This window comes from Nelusetta ayraudi, unplaced genomic scaffold (assembly GCF_046127955.1).
Source record: "Nelusetta ayraudi isolate G7.1 ecotype Tasmania unplaced genomic scaffold, CSIRO-AGI_Nayr_v1 ptg000034l, whole genome shotgun sequence".
NCBI lineage: Eukaryota > Metazoa > Chordata > Actinopteri > Tetraodontiformes > Monacanthidae > Nelusetta > Nelusetta ayraudi.
Window position 1 is genome coordinate 383,036 of NW_027466084.1, and position 21,504 is coordinate 404,539.

Genomic DNA, 21,504 nt, shown 5'->3' on the forward strand with positions numbered 1-21,504 from the left:
ATAACATTTATCTATTTATTATGCGATTATTCATTGTGTATGTTTTTCTGTTTGTTTTATTTCTGCGTGCGTACGTTGCACGTTCATGTTTTTCCTCTTTTCTTTTCTTTTCTTTTCTTTTCTTTTCTTTTTTTTGCGTGCGCCTCTGCGTGTTAATTGGATTTTCTACGCAGGCGGGAGGCTTTTGTGCGTCACCTCCGCCGTCCTCGTGCCTCCTCCAACGTCGCGCGCGGCCGGCGGTCCTCCTCGCGAGATCGACACGACCACATACATGTCGGAGTGATGGCTGCGCCGCCCGATGCGGAGAGTTTAGAGTCTCGTATCAGTGAGTAAATGTTTGTTGTTGTTTCTATTTAACTCGCGCGACCACGACAGCGCTGCCTAAAAGACCCGGACACTCACAAATCACCCCGTCACCCCCCCACTGCGAGCTTTCCCCCCCTCCGATAAGGCGGAAATGCGCGTCCCCGGAACAGACGGGGGACTGGGATTGTGCCGTCTCGTCCAGCCAGGATGCTAACGTGTAGCTCCCGGAGCTGAAGCCTCTGCTGCTGCTGCTGCTGCTGCTGGAGCTTCTGCTACTGCTGGAGCTGCTCGCCAGCTGTCAACACACAACACAGCAAGGCGCCGCTTTAGCTTCGCGGCTCCGGTAGCCTCCGTCACACGCTGCGACATTTGTGCCGACACGGTGACCGCGCAGCTTCGGACTTAATGTCACAGCCGTGTGTGAACGCTGGCCTCGCAAGGAAGAAACTTCTAGATTCTCCGTGACAGTTGGTCGACCAGCGACAGCTAGCCCGCTAACTAGCTTGTGTGACACAGATAGCACCTGCACTAAACATTCTGCCGTTCGCTGCAATATTGGACCCCTAATAATCTAATAAAATGATGTTGTTGCCTTTAGGTTGCGTTTAGCAGTCTACGTAAACGTGTTATATGCGGGCAGCCTTGACATTTTGATTTTTCCTTTATTATTATTATTATTATTATTGTTATTATTATTATTATTATTTATTTTTTTACATGGTTAATTTGAAAACATCAGTAACGCCATTCTTGCTGCTCATTAGCAGCTCTTTTGGCGAACTGGCTACTGCGTAAACTCCCTTTGAAGCTGGTTCTGACCATTTGAGGCGATTCTGAAGCGAGGATGTTGTGAATGTGCGTAAACTGCGCTCCGATTTTGAGTAATGCCAACGCTGTGGTCCCAACTGGACACATCAGAGACAAGACAGTGAATGAATTACAGCAGCTGTGAAGTGTTGGGTCGTGGTCCTGGTCGTGGTCTCGTGAATGCCACGTGACATAACCTGGTTGGTGTTTTGCCACCACGCCACACAGGGCACGCAGTCTCGAAATGAGGAGGAATTGGGGATTATTTTTGGTGTGACCCTGAATGCTTAGTTCAGGGCTTCTGCAAGATGAGTCATACTGAACAAGGTTTATTTAGTACAACAACAAATGCTTGTGATGCGCTGGTGTCTCAGATATGTTTCCAAAATGTTTAATCAATATTTATAGTCACTTGTATTACAAAACAAAAAAAAAAACATAAAACAGTAATCTATTGTTTCCCTTCCTTCCCCACATCTCTTGCGAACCCTTCAGACAGAGCCACGAACCCGCTCAACAGAGACACAGACTGGGGCAGCATCCATGCATTCTGCGACCAGCTCAACAATGATTTGGAAGGGTAAGAGGACTTTCGCTGGCGCTCAGTGCAGTAGCGGTGCGGTTTTGCCCATTTCAATCCAATCATGGAGTCCGTTTCGTTTGGAAACAAACATCACATGTTTATTTAATGCATTTCTGACTGACGACGCAACGATGGCTGATGTCGCGGCACTGTTTGCAGCGTGGTCAACCACCTCGAGTCCCCAGTTGCCGCATGTGTTCCTCTGAAGACTTGTGCGTTTTTATTTATTTTATTTTTCGTGCTGCAGACCCCAGCTGGCCACCAGGCTCCTGGCCCATAAGATCCAGTCGCCACAGGAGTGGGAGGCCATGCAAGCGCTGCTGGTGAGTCCTCGTCTCACCCGAGATCACCTTTCACTTTTTCTGGCTGCACGGCAGGCTGCATGGCAGGCTGCATGGGTGCTGAATTTACGACATTGTTGTGAAGGCGCTTCGGAGAAATTTGCGTCCATTGTTCGCTGGAAAGCGGCGGTGTTGTTGGGATTACTCCGTAAAAGTAATCCAACTGCTGATTACTGATTACTCCAAAAAGTAATCTATTTACTTCATTAACTACTTTGCTTCATCAGTAATCAATTGCTAATTACTGTTACTAGAGTTGCTCAGTGCTTTGGAATGAACTTTATTAAGGTCCAAATATTGCCTCTGTCCTCTTACTTACTTGTAAACAAGGCTTTCAGCAGTTTATGAGGTTCGACGTGGATGTTTTGTCTTGTTCCCGTGTTGTTCACGCATATCAATGCGTGCACGGCTGCGACATCGACCTGCGACATCGCTGTTTTCTGTTGTTTTTCTACATTTCTGACATTTTGTGGACAATAAGACATTTTTAGCTTGCAAAATATTTTGTAAAAGTAATGGCATCGTTGCTTGATAAAGTAATTATCACATGATTACAGCCACAGTAATCCCATTACATTACTCTGTTACTCAAAAAGTAGTTTAATTACAGTAGTGGATTACTTAGTAATGGACTACTCGCCAACCCTGGAAACCGGAAGAACATCTTTCCTGGACACTTTTAAAACCTCGGCGCTGCGGCCGGTGTTATTTTTGGCCTCACTCTGTGTTTCTTCTGCAGGTCCTCGAGACGTGCATGAAGAGTTGCGGCAAAAGGTTTCACAGCGAGGTGGGCAAGTTCCGCTTTCTCAACGAGCTCATCAAAGTAGTTTCTCCAAAGGTGAGCCTCCGTCCACGCGTTGAGTAGAATAGAACCTTTTTTTTCCCTTCGCACGTGTCTGAATGACGTGTTTTTTCCTGCCTGCCCGCCCGCGCGCGCGCGTGTCCAGTACCTCGGCTCGCGGTCGCCAGAGCCCGTCAAGAAGAAGGTGTTGGAGCTGATCTACAGCTGGACTCTGGCGCTACCGGACGAGGCCAAGATCACCGACGCCTACCAGATGCTGAAGAAGCAAGGTGAGGGATCCGATCCGATCACGCAGCTCTGGAGGCTTCAGCCCTGAGGTTGGAACAGAGCCTGACGTGCTCACACGGCTGCGCGTCATTCCAAATTTTTAATGCAGTGCCAATTTCGGTACCTTTGTTTTTGTTGGTTTTTTTTGCTGCACATTTAAACCAACGAAACACTTTCCCAACACAGTGCAAAACTTTTCTTTTCCATTTTACTGTAGATTCAAATCAGGATTTCCTCCAAAACCATCTTGTTGCTTTCCCCTCCTTTGCCGCTACATCCTGGGCACAGTCGTTGCATTCTGCTTTATTTTCATCCACCTCAATGAGGTGGAGCCACTGTAGACGTATTTGGCTTGCTGCTAATTTCCACTCTTCACATAAACAAGGCTTTGCTAGTTCCTGTCTCTACCATGTGAAAGGCCAATCACCACCGGCGTGAGATCTCAGCCGACGACATTGAATCTTTGAGTTCGATGTTGGAATTTTCAACCCAAAGTTGATTCATTTTTCCATATTCGAGAGGATCGGCGCCCTAAGTAGAATAACTTTCCCCGCTTGCTGTGTGTCTTGGCGATCAGGAATTATCAAACAAGACCCGGAGCTGCCGCCGGACAAACTGCTGGACCTCCCTCCTCCCCGACCCAAGAACGCCATATTCGAAGACAAGGAAAAGTCTAAAGTGAGACCTCTCTGCCTGACGTCAGGGCAAATCACTCGCAGCGCCCTGTTGCACCATCCTGCTGCCGTGTAATCCCGCCAGCTTGATAATAGCCCACTGTGTGTTCTTTCTCTTGGCCAGATGCTGTCCCGCCTGTTGAACAGCTCTCACCCCGATGACCTCAAAGCCGCCAACAAGCTCATCAAGGAGATGGTCCAAGAGGTACACCTGCGCCCCTTTGTTTGCAAAAAGCGTCGAGGCACAAAAGCGCGATCGGAATGAGGAAGCGATGGGCGGGTTGCCTCGGGGGAGATTGCGTGTCACTGGAATAGTGACTCAGCAGGAAATTCAGCCCTCGCCACGGCGCCGCCCCCGCCGTTCTTTTCATCTTCTCTCTCGTTTCCCCCCCCCCCCCGCCCGCTTTTTAGTTTCCTGATTTCTCGCGTCTCAAAAGCTTTTCGCCTCGCACCCGCTTTTGCAGGATCAGAAGCGGGAGGAGAAAGTGTCCAAGAGGGTGAACGCCATCCAGGAGGTGAACGAGAGCGTGGCGCTGCTGACGCAGCTCCTGCAGGAGTACGATGGCGCGGCGGCCAATCAGAGCAACGCCGAGCTCCTCCAGGTGAGAGCCGAGCCGGGCGGTTTGTCTTCAGTCGAGCGGGGGAAGGAACGCGGCACAACGCAATAGAAATGTCAACAAAAAAACAAAAAAACGACAACCCGCTGGAGGCGGCGCGGTGTCGTGAGCGCTGCACATGCAACAGGAAACACAAGGCAAAGTCATTATGAGCGCACGGAGATCAGTCGAGATTTGATTAACAAGTCTGGGACCATGTTGGCGTGAATGAAAATCACTCCCAGTCTCTTAATTAAATGTGACTGAGGGATTTCCAAGTGTGCAGAAATTCTGTTTGAAAGAGCCCAAAACCATCATGCCTTGTCGACTCGTTGATTGTTCAGCACAACAAGAAGAAGTGAAGCCGTAACTCTCGTAGAATCTCGCGGGATGAGAATTACGTTTTGCTTTTGCTTGTTTGCATTTGTTTGCTGTCAACAATGCTCGTCATATTTTTCTCCTTTATTCCGTCTCCTCCTCCGTGCAAACGTAACGCGCCATTTTCACTCAAAGGCCGCTGGTCATGTGACCCCGTGCTGTACTGTTGTCTGCTGATGCATAAAGTTTAGGTGTTTCCATTAGCAGTTTTTTTATTGCGATGTTTTATTGCGATAAATAGTGCGCAATTCTCGGGCTAATGGAAGCGCGGCTGGAGACCCCAGACGTGCGCGCGCACTCACTTTCATGTCAGTCAAGCTCGTTGCAGTCGGCACGTCGTCACCGGCCCACCTTTTTACATCCTAACGTGGTGTTTGCTGATGTCGTGGTCAGGACCTGTACCAGCGCTGTGAGAAGATGAGGCCGACGCTGTTCAGGCTGGCCAGCGACACGGAGGACAACGACGAGGCTCTGGGTGAGTGCCGCTCAATCGGCCGCCGCTACACACGCCGTGTGTTTGATGCAGGAATGTATTTGGTCCCATCACTTTCCCGAGTTTGTCTGTCTCTCTTCCTCTGCGAGGGTCGAGTTATTAGACAGCCAGTTGCAGGTGGAAATTTGCATTAGGAATCCAGTTTGGGACGTTTAAATAATAAAGATAAGAAAAGGATGCAAAGTGCCGCGTGACTTTTAACCGTTCGTCCCGCGTAGACGCACTCATGATTTCCTTTGGCAGCCGCCGTGTGGTTTGTGCCAAATTTGCATGAGGTAACTGAGTGGTGTTTGCGTCCAATCAGGTGATGGGTGGCCTCGGCAGAGCTTCCACGAAGGAGGCGGGGGAGAGGCCGCTCTCCCTGGCAGCCACTCAGTGAAAGCAGCAGCCTGCAGTGCGTCTGCGGTCATCGCCATGATTATTATTATTATTATTATCATTATTATTATTATTAATGACGTCGTTGGCTTTCAAAGTTTCAAGTCACTCTGCTGAGCCCCCAGCAGGGGGCGCTCTCAGACGTCCGCTTTGCGCTTGGTTCCTCGGACCAAGCATGAATGGCGGGTGTTGGCATCAGGGAGGACGTCTCCGTGTAAAAAAAACAAAAACAAAAAAAAACCCTTCAGCAAAAATCATTTGGCACACTTTTGACTTTCTGACAGACCCTGAACTCAACATTGTTGGGTGCAGGAGTCGTACTCGGTAGACAAAGTCGTGTTTGGTGCGTCACAAAAGTGATGCAAGCGATGCCCTTTTTCAAAACGTCAACCATCTGTCTGCTCCCCCCCCCCCCGACCCCCTAAAAAAATAGTAAAAGTAAATAAAAGATGCCTTTTGATTTTCTCCCGTCCATCTTAAATGCATCTGCTTCTGTTGCACTCATGGAAAGACACCTGCATGGCGACACACAGACCCTTTCATTTTCATTGGTTCATTTATTTAACCGTTACTTAACCGGGAAGATCCCATTAAGATCAGCAAGCGCCTTTTCAAGGGAGACCTGGCAACTGTTTAAAAGGTTCTTCTTCTTCTTCTTCTTCTTCTTCAGCGGAGATCCTGCAGGCCAACGACAGCCTGACCCAGGTCATCAACCTGTACAAGCAGCAGGTGAAGGGCGAGATCGTCAACGGCAACAGCGCACAGAAGCAAACAGGTGGGTGAGGAGGAAGTGACGAAGAAGTGTGTCACACACGGGTGCTGCTCTCTCAGTGAGTGTGTGTGTGTGTGTGTGTGTGTGTGTGTGTGTTGCAGGAGGCGGCACGGCGCTGCTGGACCTGTGTGGGCTGGACACGTCGCCGCAGTCGCCGCCGTCTTTCCCGGAGTTCCCGACGCCCACGGACAGCCTGAACGCCACGTCCCAGGAGATGGGACTCAGCCTCCTGGACGACGAGCTCATGTCGCTAGGTGACCACGATGAAGCCGTCCGCGACCGCACGCCAGATACGCCCCCCCCCTTCCCCCCTCCCCTGTAGCTCCGCCCCCGACCGCTCGCCTAGAGTTCTCCAGCAGGGGGCGGCGTTGTCACTCTGGTGGCAGTTTCGTGTAGGGTGTGGAACGAATAGAGGTCTATGGAGGCGTACACCATTAATGTAGTATAAGAACTGGACACCGCATCGGCAATATGGCAGCGCAGCGATTCCCCCCAGTGGCCACTCAAGGTACTGCAGTCAATAAAAACCGTGCAAGAAACATTTTTCCCATGGAGTGCATGACAAAAAAAAAACTACCATGACAGCGACCTGAAGATACTGATGTGTCCAGTATAAAGGACACATCAGCACCCCCCAGTGGCCACTCAAGGTACTGCAGCCAATGTGTCCAGTATAAAGGGCCTAATACTTTAAATTTAGTTGCACTTATTTTTCTTTCTTTTCTTTTTAGTCGGCTCCCCAAGTTTTCCTGTTTGACCGTTTTTCATTTTTCTTACGATCGGCGTTCAAAATTGTAGCCGTTTGGACCCCTTGCATGGTGTTTGGGCCCATGATGCCCCTCGAGGCGCACACTGGTTAAATTGCTGGGACTGGGAGTGAAGGGAGCTCCTGGTAAACGGGTGTCTGGTCTCACCGTCCCGCAGGTTTAAGTGAAGGAACGCACCCCTCTAACCCCGCCTCCCAGCCCGAGGACTCCACGGCGTGGGACTCCTTCCAGGTGAGTGGGTGAGAGTGGGCGAGAGAGGGCGAGAGAGAGGGAGGGTCCTTAATACACACACATATGCGCACGCGCCGCCCTCTGATTGGCTCGCGCCGCCGTCTTCTCCAGTCTTCCGACAGCATCGACGCCGACGTCGCGGCGGCGCCCGCCCTCCTCCTGAGCCCGGAACCCCCCGCCGCCCACCTCCAGCCCCCGCAGCCCGGCTCCGCCCCCGGGAACTCGGCCCTGGACGAGCTGGACCTGCTGGGGAAGACCCTGCTGCAGCAGTCGCTGCCTCCGGAGGGCCTGCAGGTCAAATGGTAACTCGGCATCGTCGTGGCTGCGGCTGTTGACTGCGGTCGCACCGAAGTGAAGTGAGACTCGTCGTCTCGTGTCTGACTGGTTCTCCAACCTCTCAGACATTCAACCCTCTGTGCCGATCAGAGTAGATATGAGCAGACCTGCCCCAGAACAGGTCCTGCCACTGCCTGCTGCCTGGCTACCGATGCCAGAGACAAGGCCGTTCCTACAATACTTCACGCTTAATCTCCAAATATTTCACACCTAACCTTTAAAGTCAATTATATTGATTTAATTTTTAGATTGCAGCGCTCTTTCGCTCACCCTCCCTCTCCCGAGCTTGCCGGGGAACTACGGTGGCCTTTGCACACAAACCTGGATACGTCGTCCACCTTCTTCTTCGTTGGTTTATTTTAGGCCACAATCATTCACCCTAGTTATGAAACACACTGTCAAGGCAATTGGATTGGTCACACCAGGCTTCCTTAGAAATATGGCAGTGCAAGATGGCAGCTAACCGCTATTCTTATATGTAAATAAGAACCGTTCTGTGGGTAGGAAAACCAAATGACTTTTTTTTTTACTATTATTAATGTGTTTATGGGCACTTTATGAAGCTTTTACCAATATAAAAATCAAGCTAAATTTTACACACCGGACCTTTTGAATTGTGCTCTTCTTGTCTGTCGGCTCGGAGGAATGTAACCATTCGTCACCCACAGCCCCGCAGTCAGGGCCAGACTGTTGTCTGGTTGTTTGGACTGTGGGCTTCAAACTTGAGGGAACCCACCCAAAGGTTTCTGAAGGTCTGGACTGAAGTGCTTGACGTGCTTGTGTTTGTGTCAGGGACAAGCAGCAGTCCAAGCCCACCCTGAGAGACCTCCAGAACAAGTCGGGCTCGCTCAGCCCGCAGCCCGCTTTCCCCTCGGAGCCGTTCCACAACTCCCAGCCCGGCGCGGGAGCCACACTCCTGGACATGGCTCTGACTCCGGCCGAAGCCCCTCCCCCTCCGCCTCCGCCTCCTGAAGTCACCCTCGCTGATGTTTTTGTACCTCTTGAATCCATCAAGCCCAGTAAGTACACCCCGCCCACCTCCTCCTCCTCCTCCTCCCACCACCTGCGGCTGTGTCTCCCCCTGGTGGACGCCTTCGCCCACCGTCGCCTCGCTCTCTCCTCTCTCGCCTCGGCAGGCAGCCTGTTACCGGTGACCGTGTTCGACGGCCACAGCCTGCGGGTCCTCTTCCACTTCGCCCGCGACTCGCCGCCGTCGCGCCCCGACGTGCTGGTGGTGATCATCTCCATGCTGTCGTCGGCCCCCGCCCCCGTCACCGGCATCGGCTTCAGCGTCACGGCTCCCAAGGTGAGACGGCGGCGACGTCTCCCCCTCCGAAAAAAGTCCCTGTCGTCTCTCTGCTAAGAAAAGTGTGTTGTTGTCGTTGTCGTTGTTGTTGTGTTTTCCAACTGGCAGTCCATGGCCGTGAAGCTGCAGCCGCCCTCCGGGACGGAGCTCCCGGCCTTCAACCCCATTCTTCCCCCCGCCGCCGTCACACAGATCCTTCTGCTGGCAAACCCAAACAAGGTGAACGCACAAGAACCCAAATGCACAATTTGAACTGCCGCAGAAGAGCCGCCTGGCTTTGTTCTCCTTCAGTAATCATCCAATGTAACATCCCTCTTATGTTGAGGGATCCTGCGGTTCCCCTTCTTAGGTCATAGTTGACACCCTTGTCTTCATCTTTGTTTTCCATAGCAACATCAACCCGACCTGCCTTGTGCAGTCACTGTGCATTGCGTCTTTAGAAAAAGAAAAGGAGCATATTTAGCAGTCCGCTCACTAAAGCTAGCTGCTTTTAGCTTCACAGCTCCCTTTCAAAGGACCTTCAACACAAACGAAACAAAACAAGGCAGCCAAGTGGCGGAGCCAACAGTTTGCTGGCGGCGTTGTCGCTAACTTAAGAGGGTATCAGTGACTCTGTGACATCGCTAAGGGCTTATTTCCAGGCAACTACTATGGGAATTTCCCCAATTTAGGATGATTCTTATTCTCATACGTTTTGTTTTTAAATCCCCAAATATCAGCGGCGGGCCATGTGTTTCACGCCTAGGCCATCAGTGACGGCATATTTGGTCCACTTTCAATTAATATGCCTCATATTATCCTCAATACAGCTTGAGAATCCATAGAGAATCACACTTACACGTAGCATCACCCTCATTATAGGTGACCTAGTCGAGCAACACGTAGTTTCCAGGGCGTTTAAATCATAATTAAGACCAAGTCGGTCAAAGTCTGTCAACATTTGAATAAAATCACTTCAATCAAAGGGGATTTTTAAAGGATTCCTCAACAAAGTCCACCATCAGTATTCTGTGAGCTTAAACTGGTTTAAGGCAGATTTCACAGCGCCTGGCAACACAAGCTGGCTAAAAACTGATTGGAGAAAAACTCTCCCGTAATATACGACAATGGAAGCAACGCAACCCAAGTGGATGTTGCATGATGTGAAAAGAACAGACTATGGAGAATAACTTTATTATCATATTTACGGTAAAAATCTACTTTTCCAGGCATGGTTAGGCTAGCGAAGAAGGCCTATCTGGCCCCGTCGGCCCCCTACTGCCAAACGGGCTGCACTCATCAGATACCATTAGGGAGTTCTCACAACTTCGTCACTATGTAGCTGTTGCCTACACACAGGAAACCTTGAGTGATCGCCGTGCAGCGACGTGCAGCAGCCCGTTCCCCTCACCAACCTCCGTGTCCGCTCTCTGTGTGCGTTTGTGTTCCAGGAGCGAGTGCAGCTGCCGTACAGATTGACTTTCACCCTGGGAGAGCAGGAGCACAGCGAGAGCGGCACTCTAGAACAGTTCCCCCCAGCCGACACGTGGGGGAGCCTATAGCAGCGGAGGGGACGACAAAACTCTCCACTCTCACACTCCCGGACCCCCGAACTGAACTGCCCGTTTCCTCTTCCGACTGAAATCACACTGTACCTTCTTTTGATTATTCCCTTTTTTTTTTTTTTTTTTTTTCCCCCTTTTCCTCCCCGGGTTTCACTCACTACTCACTCAGTGTACCATCCGTTTGTTTGCGCGCGCGTGCGTGTGTTTTTGTGCGCATGTGCTTTGCTTTAAATCATCCGTGTGTGCTCTTTGGTGTCGTCGCCGTACGTGGAAACGAGGTTTAGCCGCCGCCTCCAGAAAGTCGTCGCTGACTCGATTTCCAACGAAGAAAAAAAAAAAAAAAAGACGTGCGTTGGCTCATCCTTTTCTTCTTTTTCTTCCGATTTGCGGCGCTCGGTCCATTTAAATCTTCCTCCGCCTCTGCATGCACTTCCAGCACAGGATCCATTCGTTGGCCAAGCGGCAACTAGGTGGCGCTGTTCTTCATCGTCTGCGGCACAAATCTCGGCGTCCACCACGTCTCCGTACGTCTGTTTGTTTTTGCACAGAGAATGTTTTTTTTTTCCCCCCCATAGTACTGCGTTTCCCCTCCCGTCCATCCACACCTCACATTTTGTAAAGACGTAACTGTAACATCCAAGTTGTGTATCCGCCATATGTGCCTATTTTGCAGTTCTCATTTTTTAGTTGTGTTCAAATGCATTTTTTCTTTCTTTCTCTCTCTCTCTCTCTCGCACTCTCTGTTACTCATCGGTATGAGATTCTACGTCAGAACCTGAAGTTCTTTAATATATTCATTTTTTCCGTTCAAGTAAACTCGAATCAAAAGTCTTAGATTTTGTGTTTTCAGCAGTTTACTGGTTTTAGACGCAAGTGTGGGACCGGTCGGAATCACGCGCGACTTGTCCCCCCCCCCCACCCGGTCACAACCCACGACACCCACCGACAGCTCTGTAAATACTAAAGATGGCAGTTATGTCCAACGGCTGGTCAAATACTCCCAATGAGTAATAAATAACTTTCCCCTACTTCCCCCCTCCCCCCTCCTCCCCCTTGGTGATCTGAAGTTCTGCTCCCAGTGTTTGTCCTGTCAATGACTCCCAAGTCCAGCCGCAGCAGTTCAAAGAAGAACTTTATTTAACAAAACTGGAAAAGAAGACACACACACTTTGGTCAGGAAAAATGTCGTATCGTCTCCGGTTTGCGAAGGCTACGAAATACAGCTAATGTTGTATAAAGCGATCTACGACGACTCCGAGATTATTTATTTCCTAACGCAAGAGTTGATCAATAAACATGTTGCTTTAGCAAAAGTCCTGGCTGATCTCTAAGGTGGAAATCAAACCTGGATATGGAAAAGAAAAAAAAAGAAAAAACAGCACGTTCTAAACTTGCTGCTAGCGATCCGGTCATTCGCAGTCCCAGCTTTTTTTCCCCGACGTGATGCAAAACACAGAAAAACGAAAGCGCCTAAACGGGAAACGCAGGCTGTATGCGAGAAATAGCTTCACCTACCTTTGACACCTAAAAGGAAAAGAGCAGAGAGCCGATCACAACTCAAACGCAACGCTTTGTAATACAAAAGTTGCAAAAGCACTTAACGGACGGGTTTTTTTTTGTTTCGTTTTTTTTTATAATTAATGCTGACAAAATAGACGTACAAAATTGGTTGTGCACCAATGAAGCGACTACAGTTTAGGGGCGGGGGGGTGTTGATGCTAGCGCCTGTACGCGCCGACGGCAGCGTTGCCAACAAACCCGTTGGGTTACTTTCTGGCCGACGGCGAGGTGAAGGGGAAGGGGGAGTGGCCCATCAGACCCATCATGGGCTGCGGGGGGTTGAACTGCTGGGCCATGAGAGGCTGGGGACCCGCCGCTGCCGACGCACTGGCGCCGCCGCCACCGCTGCTGCCGTTGCTGCTCTGGTACTGGTCGTACGAGCTGGAGGTGGAGTTGGAGTTGCTGCTGGAGCCGTAGCTGCGACTGCCGCTGCCGCCGCCGCCGCCGCTGCTGCGATCCCTGTAAGCGGAGGAGGAAGAGGAGCGCTCGCCGTCTCGGCTGCTTCCTCTGCGGCTGTCTCGGCCGTAGCCGCCGCTGCCCCGGCCGTCCTTGGAGCTGCTGCTGCTGCTTCCGCCGCCACCGCCCACGGAGCGCATCCGCCTGTCACACTCGTCCTGGTACATCAGGTTGGGGTTGTTGGAGTTGTTGCTGCCGCGGAAACGGGGTCGGCCGCCTGGAGACGGAAACGTGAGCGTGACGGGACAGAAAAATGAAGTTGGCCTCCCGCAGTGCTCAGGGCCGTCATGAGCATCACAGGCCAGTGGCTCGCCAGTGGTGGGAAATCATAACTTAAAGTAAGGCTTCAAAATAGTGTGTGGGTCACATTGTTTGAACTGTTTTGTTACCAAAAGACGTTAGAAATAAGCGGAATGTTTAAATTGTGACTGAACATGAACTGAACATCAATAAAGTGCAGGACGGATGGCTTTTACAAAAGAATTAAAGAAAGATGAAAAGAACAAGCGATCAAGATTCATAGCTACGAAAGTCAGTACGCAGTTGTGGAAGGGTTGTGCAATAGTATTGCCTGCAGCTATTTAGAATACGGTTTTGAACGCAAACTCTATGGAAATGAACGCGAGTTTGCATCGAAAATAAATCTATGTTCAAGACAATTCAGACATGAGCGCTCTCACAGTACTGGTTAGGGTTATTAACAATTAATTGATTAATTGTCGATTGAGAATTTAGTCGATTAAATTAAATTAGTCGTAACATTTTTTACAAGAGTAGTTAATACAACAATTTAGTGGTAGTAAAGAGCAATTCACCTGTAGATACTGTGATGGTCATAATATATCTAGAACAAGTTACTTTTAAATCACCCTCTTTTTTTTTTAAATAAAATAGGTGGAATGTGACCCATTTAGAAGTCAACTTAAAGTCAGAGGATAAATGCTCTCTGCTCTCTAATGGGTCACATTGGACCCGCAACATTATTTATGGGTTAAATAATGTCTTCCTTACACATCTTTCATTGTGAAATTTAGGTTCTCTGGAAAAATTGCCGCTTATCAATTAATCGTTAATCGATCGATGAGGTCAACCGACTAACGATTAATGAATTAATTGATCATTTGCAGCTCTAGTACTGGTTGAAAAACACTGGTGCACCAATATTTTCTAAACCGCAGAGATCGACTACAGGTTGGGATTCGCTCACCTCCTCCTCCTCCTCCGCCGCCGCGCCCGCTGTCCACCAGCTGCAGCAGTTTGGGGTTGATGGCCTGCCGGGCCTCCTCCAGCACCCGGATGAGCTCGCGGGCCTGGCGGATGTTGCCGGGGGTGAAGAAGGTGTAGGCCGTGCCCTTGTTGGTGCTGCGGGCCGTGCGGCCGATGCGGTGGATGTAGTCCTCCGACGAGTTGGGGTAGTCGTAGTTGATGACGAACTTCACGTCCTCCACGTCTGGACGGGGGTGGGAGGGGGAGGTGGGGGACAGAGACAGGAAGTCAGGACTACAAGGAAACAAGAGTCCATCCGAAACCCGCCCGACCGCGCAGATTCCAAGACCGGTCGCTTCTGGACTCGATGGCGAGACTCCCAGCAGCCTCCGAACGCACCACTTACCTCAGTTGTTTTCACTTACCATACCAGTCACAAAACATGGGATTATTTGTCTAGTATGGCAATAAGAGAACTTCAGCACATGCAAGTCAGCTTCAAATGAACTGCTGACAACTCTCAAGTCAAATTTAGGCGGCAAATCCGGTCAAAATGATCGTGATTGTGGACCAGAAGGATTTGGTCGGGCCTTATTACAATTACTGACTGATGATCCAAAATATATATTAAAAAAAACAGAATTAAAGCCTCCCAGCTGCGTGCTGCTGCACCAGTTAAACTGCATTTAATGTCAAGTCAACAGTCTTTTGTGACACGGACGATACTGTCAGCGTGTTCAGATTTTAGAAGTCTTCAATGGGTGACAATGTCCCAGAGTACGCAGGGCTTCCATATCAAGTGATGGACAAACCAGTGGTCGCAGTTAACTGGTGCAGGGACACACAGCACACACACACACGCACACACATACAGGACGGGTCTTAACGCAAGAATCCAATGAGGATCGGCGGCAAAATCAGACGTCTGTTTCCCATTACAGTCGACACAGGGCTCAGAAAACACTGCCGATTGGAGGAGGAAGGGTCTCCGTGCAGGCTGGCGGAGGGGCAGGGGGAGGAAAAAAAAAAAAAAAAAGATTGGGAGGGAGGAGGAGGAGGAGGAGGATGTTGAGGCACAGGTACTTACCCCGGGATCAGAGATTTTTAGTGAGTCACCCCGTGTCCCCCTTAGCCGTCGCCCAGTCCTGGGAGGTCTGCAGGGGGGGAGGAGGAGGAGGAGAGTTGCACGGGGACAAAAGGAGTCCCCCACCTCCCACCTCGCCACTCCTCCATGACACTCCCAAAGCTGGAACCTGGAGGTCTGGGTCCAGATCTCCAGGACGGGGCGGGGGGGCGGGCGGGGACTCGGCTGGGGTTGCTGCCCTACGCTACCCTCGCCTACTTCCTGCTGTCTCTGGAGCTAACTGGTGGGCCGGAGAAGTCTTTCAAAGGAAAAAAAAAAAAAAAGGAGGCGGGGGGGCCCTGACTCGGGTCGTGCCCCCCTCCTCCCAAGGTCACCTTGAAATGCAGTGATATCAATGAGCCCCTTGTAACAAGAAACAGACACTAAGGAGAGGATGTGCTGGGGTTTTCTGTCTTTTTTGTGTGTGTGTGTGTTGGTTGGATGGGTCTGAGTGGCCTCTGTCAAGGAACACCTGAGCCTGCGTCCTTAGAAAGGGGCTCAGAGCTGGTGGGCTGCTGATCGCAGACTGGACTGCTGGTCAGGTGTGATGTGTAGGGTAGAAAAAAATAAAATGGTCAAAAGAGGTTTTTGAAAAGTAAAAATTGAAAGTCGGCGCGGGGGAGGGGGGGGGGGTGTGATGCAGGAACAAGGATGGTTTGGAAACAGGTGAGAGATGATGAGAGTTGGTGGCCGTTTACACCAAGCCGACGTTTTCACTGAAACCGCACAGGCCTGAATCCGTACTTTTTCGGAAACGTATGGAGTAATCCCAACAACACTGTTCACCGTCTTTCTTTCTGTTCTCTGAAGGTGTGTTCTTCTTCTTCCGCCTTCAGGGAGTAAACTTGCGGCGCCACACCAGGCCGGGCATAGGTACTACATCGTTTAGAGTCGTTTTCCAGCGTACTCGTGTAAGCGGGATCTTTTTTTTCTTTTTTTTTTGAATGTGGCTTTGTGTAAACTCTTTTTGTTTCGGGTGCGGTTTCAAAAAAATCCGTCCTCGTGTAAACGGCCCCTTAGATGAGAACAAAAGAGAGGAGAGATGTGGGAGGGAGGGAGAGTGAGAGAGGATGAGTGAGAGCGATGATGGAGGGACAAGAGAGTGGTAGGAGGGAGGCAGAGGAAGCGGAGACAGCGGTGGGGAGCGGGGAAGGAGTGACGGGGAGGAGGGGAGGGAGGGGGACTCGATTACAGAGAGGTGGCTCCCTCCTCCAGGCCCGGACTCCTGCCAGCCAGGACCAGACATGACGTCCGCAGAGGGAGAGGCCGGCCGGCCGCCACAGCCAGTCAGTCAGCCAGCCAGCCAGTCAGCCAGTTGACTCGGGTTGACTTGGGGGTTGGTGGTGGTGGTGGTGGTGGTGGGGGGTGTCGGGGAGGGTTTGAGGGGGGCCGTCAGGGGGGGCTGGCCCTTCAGAGGGGAGCCGTCCGTGTCCCTCGTGCGCCTTCTCTTGTCTTCGTGGGGGGTGGGGGGGGGCGCGCTACAACTTCAGAAGGAAAAAGAGAAAATCCAGGACCAATTTGACTCATTCAAATTTTGGGTTTTCTTTTTTTTTTAATCAGTTTTTTTCTCTTTCCACGCTCCTCCGCAGCCCCCCTCTTGGCCCTCTGTCGGCCCTGACAGCCGCTCCTCCCCGACCCCTGCGATCGAATTTTTTTGGAGGCCCGGCGGCACCGTGCGCTCAGCCCTCGCCCCTGTCACCCAGGGCAGCCAGTGTCCTGGAAAGAGGGGCGGAGCTTGCTTTGCGGGCCCAGGTCTGTGGGGAGTGGGGGGTTGGGGCGTTTTCAGTGGTGGCGGCGGTGGCTGTGCGGGACCGATTAATCAGGCCGTCTCTTGCTCTCTCTCTCTCCCCAGAGTCAGCTTTCGATTAGTCATGCCTAGGTCCGGCTGCAGGCTCCCGAGGGCCTGTGCGCTTCTAGTTGCCGGAGGAGAGACTTGGAAACAACAAACAAAGAAAAGAAAAAAAAAATACAAAAATAACAAATGAAAAGAAAACAAATGAACATAGAATTAGGTTAAAGGTCGACTGCCATCCGTGTGAGGGTGGGGCTACACTAGCCACACCCCGTCAAAATTCAACAACGACTCAGTGTTATTCCTACGCTCAGTGTCCCTTCCATGTGACAGGCTTCTAGATACAGGTTTTATCTGAGAAGCATCACAACTGTGCACGTTTTACTCTTATTTTAAAAAGGTCCCATATTACGCAAAAAAAAAAATCACTTTACAAAAGTTTCTACAAAACGATTTTCGGACATTCTTAAAAAAATGTTTTTGCATTTCAAAGGTGCGGTGACAAGTAAAAATAAAATGGATGAATAAATAATCTCTTGCACCTCCTTGGATGGTTTTTGGCCACTTTTAGCAAGTAGCTCTAACAGCATTTTCTGCAGGAGGACGTAAACAGAGGGCTAAATGGGCGGTTTTCTACTGCTTTTTTTGTTTGTTTGTTTGTTTTAGTATTTAGCACCAAGCAACGTTGCTCCAATTACGTTCAGGACGAAAACTGAAGTTCTGAAAAGGCAAATAATATGGGATCTTTAACAAAGATGCACCGAGGATTTAAAACGCCCTCCGCTGTCGTATTCTCAGATGTGTATTTGGTGACGGTGTGGATGCGATCGGCTGTTCACACGAGAACACAGGACATACCCAGACCGCGCGACGCCACGTCGGTAGCGATGAGGATGGGAGCTTTGCCGCTGCGAAACTCTGAAAGCGAAAAACAGGCAGAGCACGATCACTAAGCTGAGCAGGAGACGACGAAGAAGAACACGGAGATGATCTTCTGCTGCGTGAGTGGGTTTGTTGTACCTGTTAACACCCAGTCCCTTTCCGGCTGGCTCTTATCACCGTGAATACACATCGCTGGCCACCTACGAAAAAAAAAAAAAGAAGAAGAAAAGCATCAACTCTCACGTTAGCAACGACGTAAACTGAACTAAAGTAACAACTTTTACATTTTGATATAATTATATATATTATACGGAAGTGCATTGCCGCCACACACTAGAAAAAAAACAAAACAAGGCTCAGTATCACGGTACGTGAAAATGATCTCGAAATAACATGAGTTTTACGAAATAACGTGATAGTTGCACGTAATAACGTGAAAACGATCTCGAAATAACATGACAGTTTAACGTTATAAAATGAAAATTATTGAAAAATAAAGCAATATTTTTACGAAAATATGATAGCTAATATGATAACATGACAATTATCTCAAAATAACGTGACAGTTTCGGGAAATAATGCGACAGCTTTACATTATAACGTGAAAATGATCACAAAATAACATGACAGTTTCACGTTATAACCTGATACTCTCCTGTTTTTTCTAGTGCGGCACCAATGCGCTTCCGTAATTTTTAAAAGAAATACAAAAAAAAATAAAAAAAATGGTACAAGGTCGTCATTATTACACCAACAAAGAGTTTTATATGATTGAGTGCAACTGAATCAGATTCGGGTACCGACCCGTCGCGTCTCATCCGGCGTGTCAGATCGTCGCACCGCTTCTTAGTCTCCACAAAGATGATGGTCTTGTTTTCTTTCTCGGCCATGATCTCCTCCATGAGCTGGATCAATCTTTGGGGGCAGCAAAGACAATAATATTGAGTCGTGGTAATTTAAAAGTTACTACTTCGGAGAGAAAAACGCATCATCATTAGTGGTGGAAATTCGGCGCAAAATCGCACTACATGACAGAACATAAAAAAAACTTAAGCCCATGGTACAACTTTATGTTGACAATATGTGGGATTTATTAATCCCACATTGGGGAAATTTGCATAATTACAGCAACAAAAGAGAAGGGAAATTATAATAATTAAACAGAAATAAAGAAATAAAAAAATACTAATATTTATAGGCTAAATAGTTGGTTTATTTACAGTTATCTACATAGTGCAATATATAATTATTGCACCGCTTAATATGATTTTTTTTTTTTTTTGTATTTTCAGTATTTCTGTGAAAGAATTATAACAGAAAAGAGAAGGTTTGTGTCTTTAGACTGATCCACTCCCGCCATGCAAAATCTCGGGCTCTGATGTGAACGCCCATAAAGGACATAAAAACCAGCCTCAAACCGAAAACCTGCCACAAGCCTCTTACTTGTTGTCCTTCTCGCTGTCCATACACACGTCGACTATTTGCAGGATGTTGTGGTTGGCGCTGAGCTCCAGCGCGCCCACGTTGATTTGGACGTAGTCTTTCAGGAAGTCCTCGGCCAGCTGACGCACCTCTTTGGGCCAAGTGGCGCTCCACATCAGCGTCTGTCTGTCCGGCTGCCCGGAGAGGAGCGGACGGAAAGTGACTTCCACTGGGAAGTACTGGAATAATAACCGTCTGGAAGGTGTTCTCGTCGAGAGCTTTACCCTGATCTGGTCCACGATCTTGCGGATCTGCGGCTCGAAGCCCATGTCCAGCATGCGGTCCGCTTCGTCCAGAACCAGGTAGGTGCAGCGCCGCAGGTTGGTCTTCCCCGCCTCCAGAAAGTCGATCAGCCGACCCGGAGTGGCGATGCAGATCTCGACGCCTGCGTGTCGAACGGAGCCAGAGAGGCCGACGGTAAATCGCACGTCAACGGAAGTGCTGAAAGGAAGCGGCACTGCTGCGAACGGCCCTCCACCGTGGCGCTCACCTCTCTCCAGGTCACGGATCTGAGGCCCCTTTGGCGCTCCTCCGTACACGCAGGTGCTTTTCAGGCGGGATGACTTTCCGTATTCGTACGCCACCTGCTGGACCTGCTGCGCTAGTTCTCTTGTTGGAGCCAGGACCAGGCACTGTGGAGGCAAGGACAGAAATAAAAGAAATAGAAAAGAAATAAACAAAAGAAATGAATCAAGTCTGAATACGTTTTTTTTTAAGACAGCTTTAAAAATTCCACGCTATATTTTTTTCAATATTGGTGACGTAGAGCAGTGGTTTTCAACCTTTTTTGAGCAAAGGCACATTTTTTTACACTGAAAAACAAAAACAGTTTTGCGTCTTCATTTATTTATAATCACTGAGTGTTAAACCTGAGCCTGTTTAGATGGAAGGAAAGGAAAGGAAAACATTCTTTTTAAATCACAGTCACTCTACAGGGGAATGTAATTTTGGTTGGTTTTTTTTAGACCAATGACCAATCATCCAAAGTGAAATTGGATGATTTTTCACAGCACACTTGACATTATCTCACAGTACACTAGTGTGCCGTGGCACAGTCATTGAAAAACACTGACATAGCGGAAGGAACTCACTTTGGATGAGTTTTATGTCACCGTTGCTGCGTTGTGCAAATGAATTAATCAAACACGGGTGCAGGCATCTTTTTTTTTCTTCTTTCTTTTCTGTACTCACAATGGGTCCATCTCCACGCTCCAAGTAGGGCTGGTGATTGATGTGCACAATAGCGGGCAGGAGATACTGAGGACAGAGGAGGGGCGAGAAGGTTGCACGGCTGTGTTTTATCTACGGCATTGCCTCCTGTGCACCGGCTGCGGAGAAAACGTGCGTCTCACCGATAAGGTTTTCCCAGAGCCGGTCTGAGCGATGCCCACCATGTCTCTGCCGCTGAGGGCCAGAGGGAAGCCTTGCGCCTGGATGGCCGTGGGCTCCTTGAAGTTCTGCTGCATCACTACATCCATGACGTACTCTGCAACAAAAGACCCAATCCCACTTTAGCAGCGCTCGCTGATTGGCGGCTGATGCACATTTCTAATGGATGATGCTTACGTGGAAAGTGGGCCTGGTGGAAGCTTATGATGGGTTTGGGGCAGCCTGTGCCCCGAATGGTGATTTCCTTCTTCCTGCGATACTCTTCGACCTCATACTGAACACAAGACAGCGACCGCGTTCGATTAGTGTTGTTGAGGGTCTCTTCATGACTCTCTCCACGCTCAAACGCGGATGTTTTCGGGATTACCTGACTCATTCTCTGCAGCTCCGAATGCTCGTTGTAGAAGTTCTTCTCAAACTTTGGCAGCTCATCCAGGTCCCATTTTTTCTTGCGTAAACGGTCCCCGGGGTTTCCGAACTTTCTGCCTCCCGGTGGGCCACCTCTGCTCGAGCCAAAACGAGGACTCCTGCAAGATTGGGGGGGGGGGGGGGTATAGTGACGCTACGACCATCGATATGAGTGTAAAGTGAAACAATATCATCACTCCTACGTGCCATTAGCTACGAGGCGAGTGCTGCGAAAGCTTTAGCGCGTTGCAGAGGCACCCTGTTGATTTTTCTGCTTACCCTCTGTCGCGGCCACGGTCTCGATCTCTGTCGCCATAGGAGCCTCTCATTTTGAGGACACGGACTCCTCTGGGTTGATGGAAGGGAGAGTTTTGTGTTGCTATTAGCTCGACGGCTCCCTCCTGGAGAGAAGGAACCCTCTGGTTGTGCAGCTCTGTTCACACGGAGGCCTCGCTCACTACAGCGGCCGTCGCCCCTCTAATGCTAACGGTGTCGTGCCGGAATAATAAAGAACCGGAGAGGTCTTCTTGAAACTTTTCAATGACGTAATACTGTTACAAAACGATTTGGGGTTTGTTTTATCGCGCTCAAGCACCGCTCGCGAGGCTGAAAAGGCGTAGCGCTC

General features: G+C 49.7%; 2 protein-coding genes across 3 annotated transcripts; one reads left to right on the plus strand and one right to left on the minus strand.

Annotated features, from left to right (window-relative positions):
- The first annotated feature begins 166 nt into the window (after positions 1 to 166).
- On the plus strand, positions 167 to 11,415 carry LOC142892217 (ADP-ribosylation factor-binding protein GGA1-like). Of its 2 annotated transcripts, none has more exons than XM_076032210.1 (17): positions 167 to 325; positions 1,609 to 1,693; positions 1,944 to 2,019; positions 2,777 to 2,875; positions 2,985 to 3,108; positions 3,684 to 3,784; positions 3,905 to 3,985; positions 4,245 to 4,382; positions 5,148 to 5,229; positions 6,296 to 6,400; positions 6,499 to 6,651; positions 7,322 to 7,395; positions 7,507 to 7,697; positions 8,524 to 8,750; positions 8,868 to 9,037; positions 9,146 to 9,256; positions 10,468 to 11,415. In XM_076032210.1, the coding sequence occupies exons 1-17, from the start codon at positions 283 to 285 to the stop codon at positions 10,576 to 10,578; spliced, it is 1,971 nt and encodes a 656-aa protein (XP_075888325.1). In that variant the 5' UTR covers positions 167 to 282; the 3' UTR covers positions 10,579 to 11,415. The 2 variants fall into 2 exon arrangements, with proteins under 2 accessions (XP_075888325.1, XP_075888326.1); XM_076032211.1 differs by lacking the exon at positions 167 to 325 and adding an exon at positions 1,308 to 1,449.
- LOC142892222 (putative ATP-dependent RNA helicase DDX17) lies at positions 11,311 to 21,485 on the minus strand. Its single transcript, XM_076032217.1, has 13 exons — positions 21,159 to 21,485; positions 20,839 to 20,998; positions 20,649 to 20,745; positions 20,435 to 20,568; positions 20,274 to 20,339; positions 19,573 to 19,714; positions 19,307 to 19,467; positions 19,044 to 19,216; positions 18,405 to 18,515; positions 17,739 to 17,800; positions 17,577 to 17,636; positions 13,805 to 14,047; positions 11,311 to 12,814 (listed from the first exon to the last, which is right to left on the minus strand). Exons 1-13 carry the CDS (start codon positions 21,206 to 21,208, stop codon positions 12,348 to 12,350), a joined length of 1,926 nt encoding a protein of 641 aa, XP_075888332.1. The 5' UTR covers positions 21,209 to 21,485; the 3' UTR covers positions 11,311 to 12,347.
- Between the last annotated feature and the right edge of the window lie 19 nt (positions 21,486 to 21,504).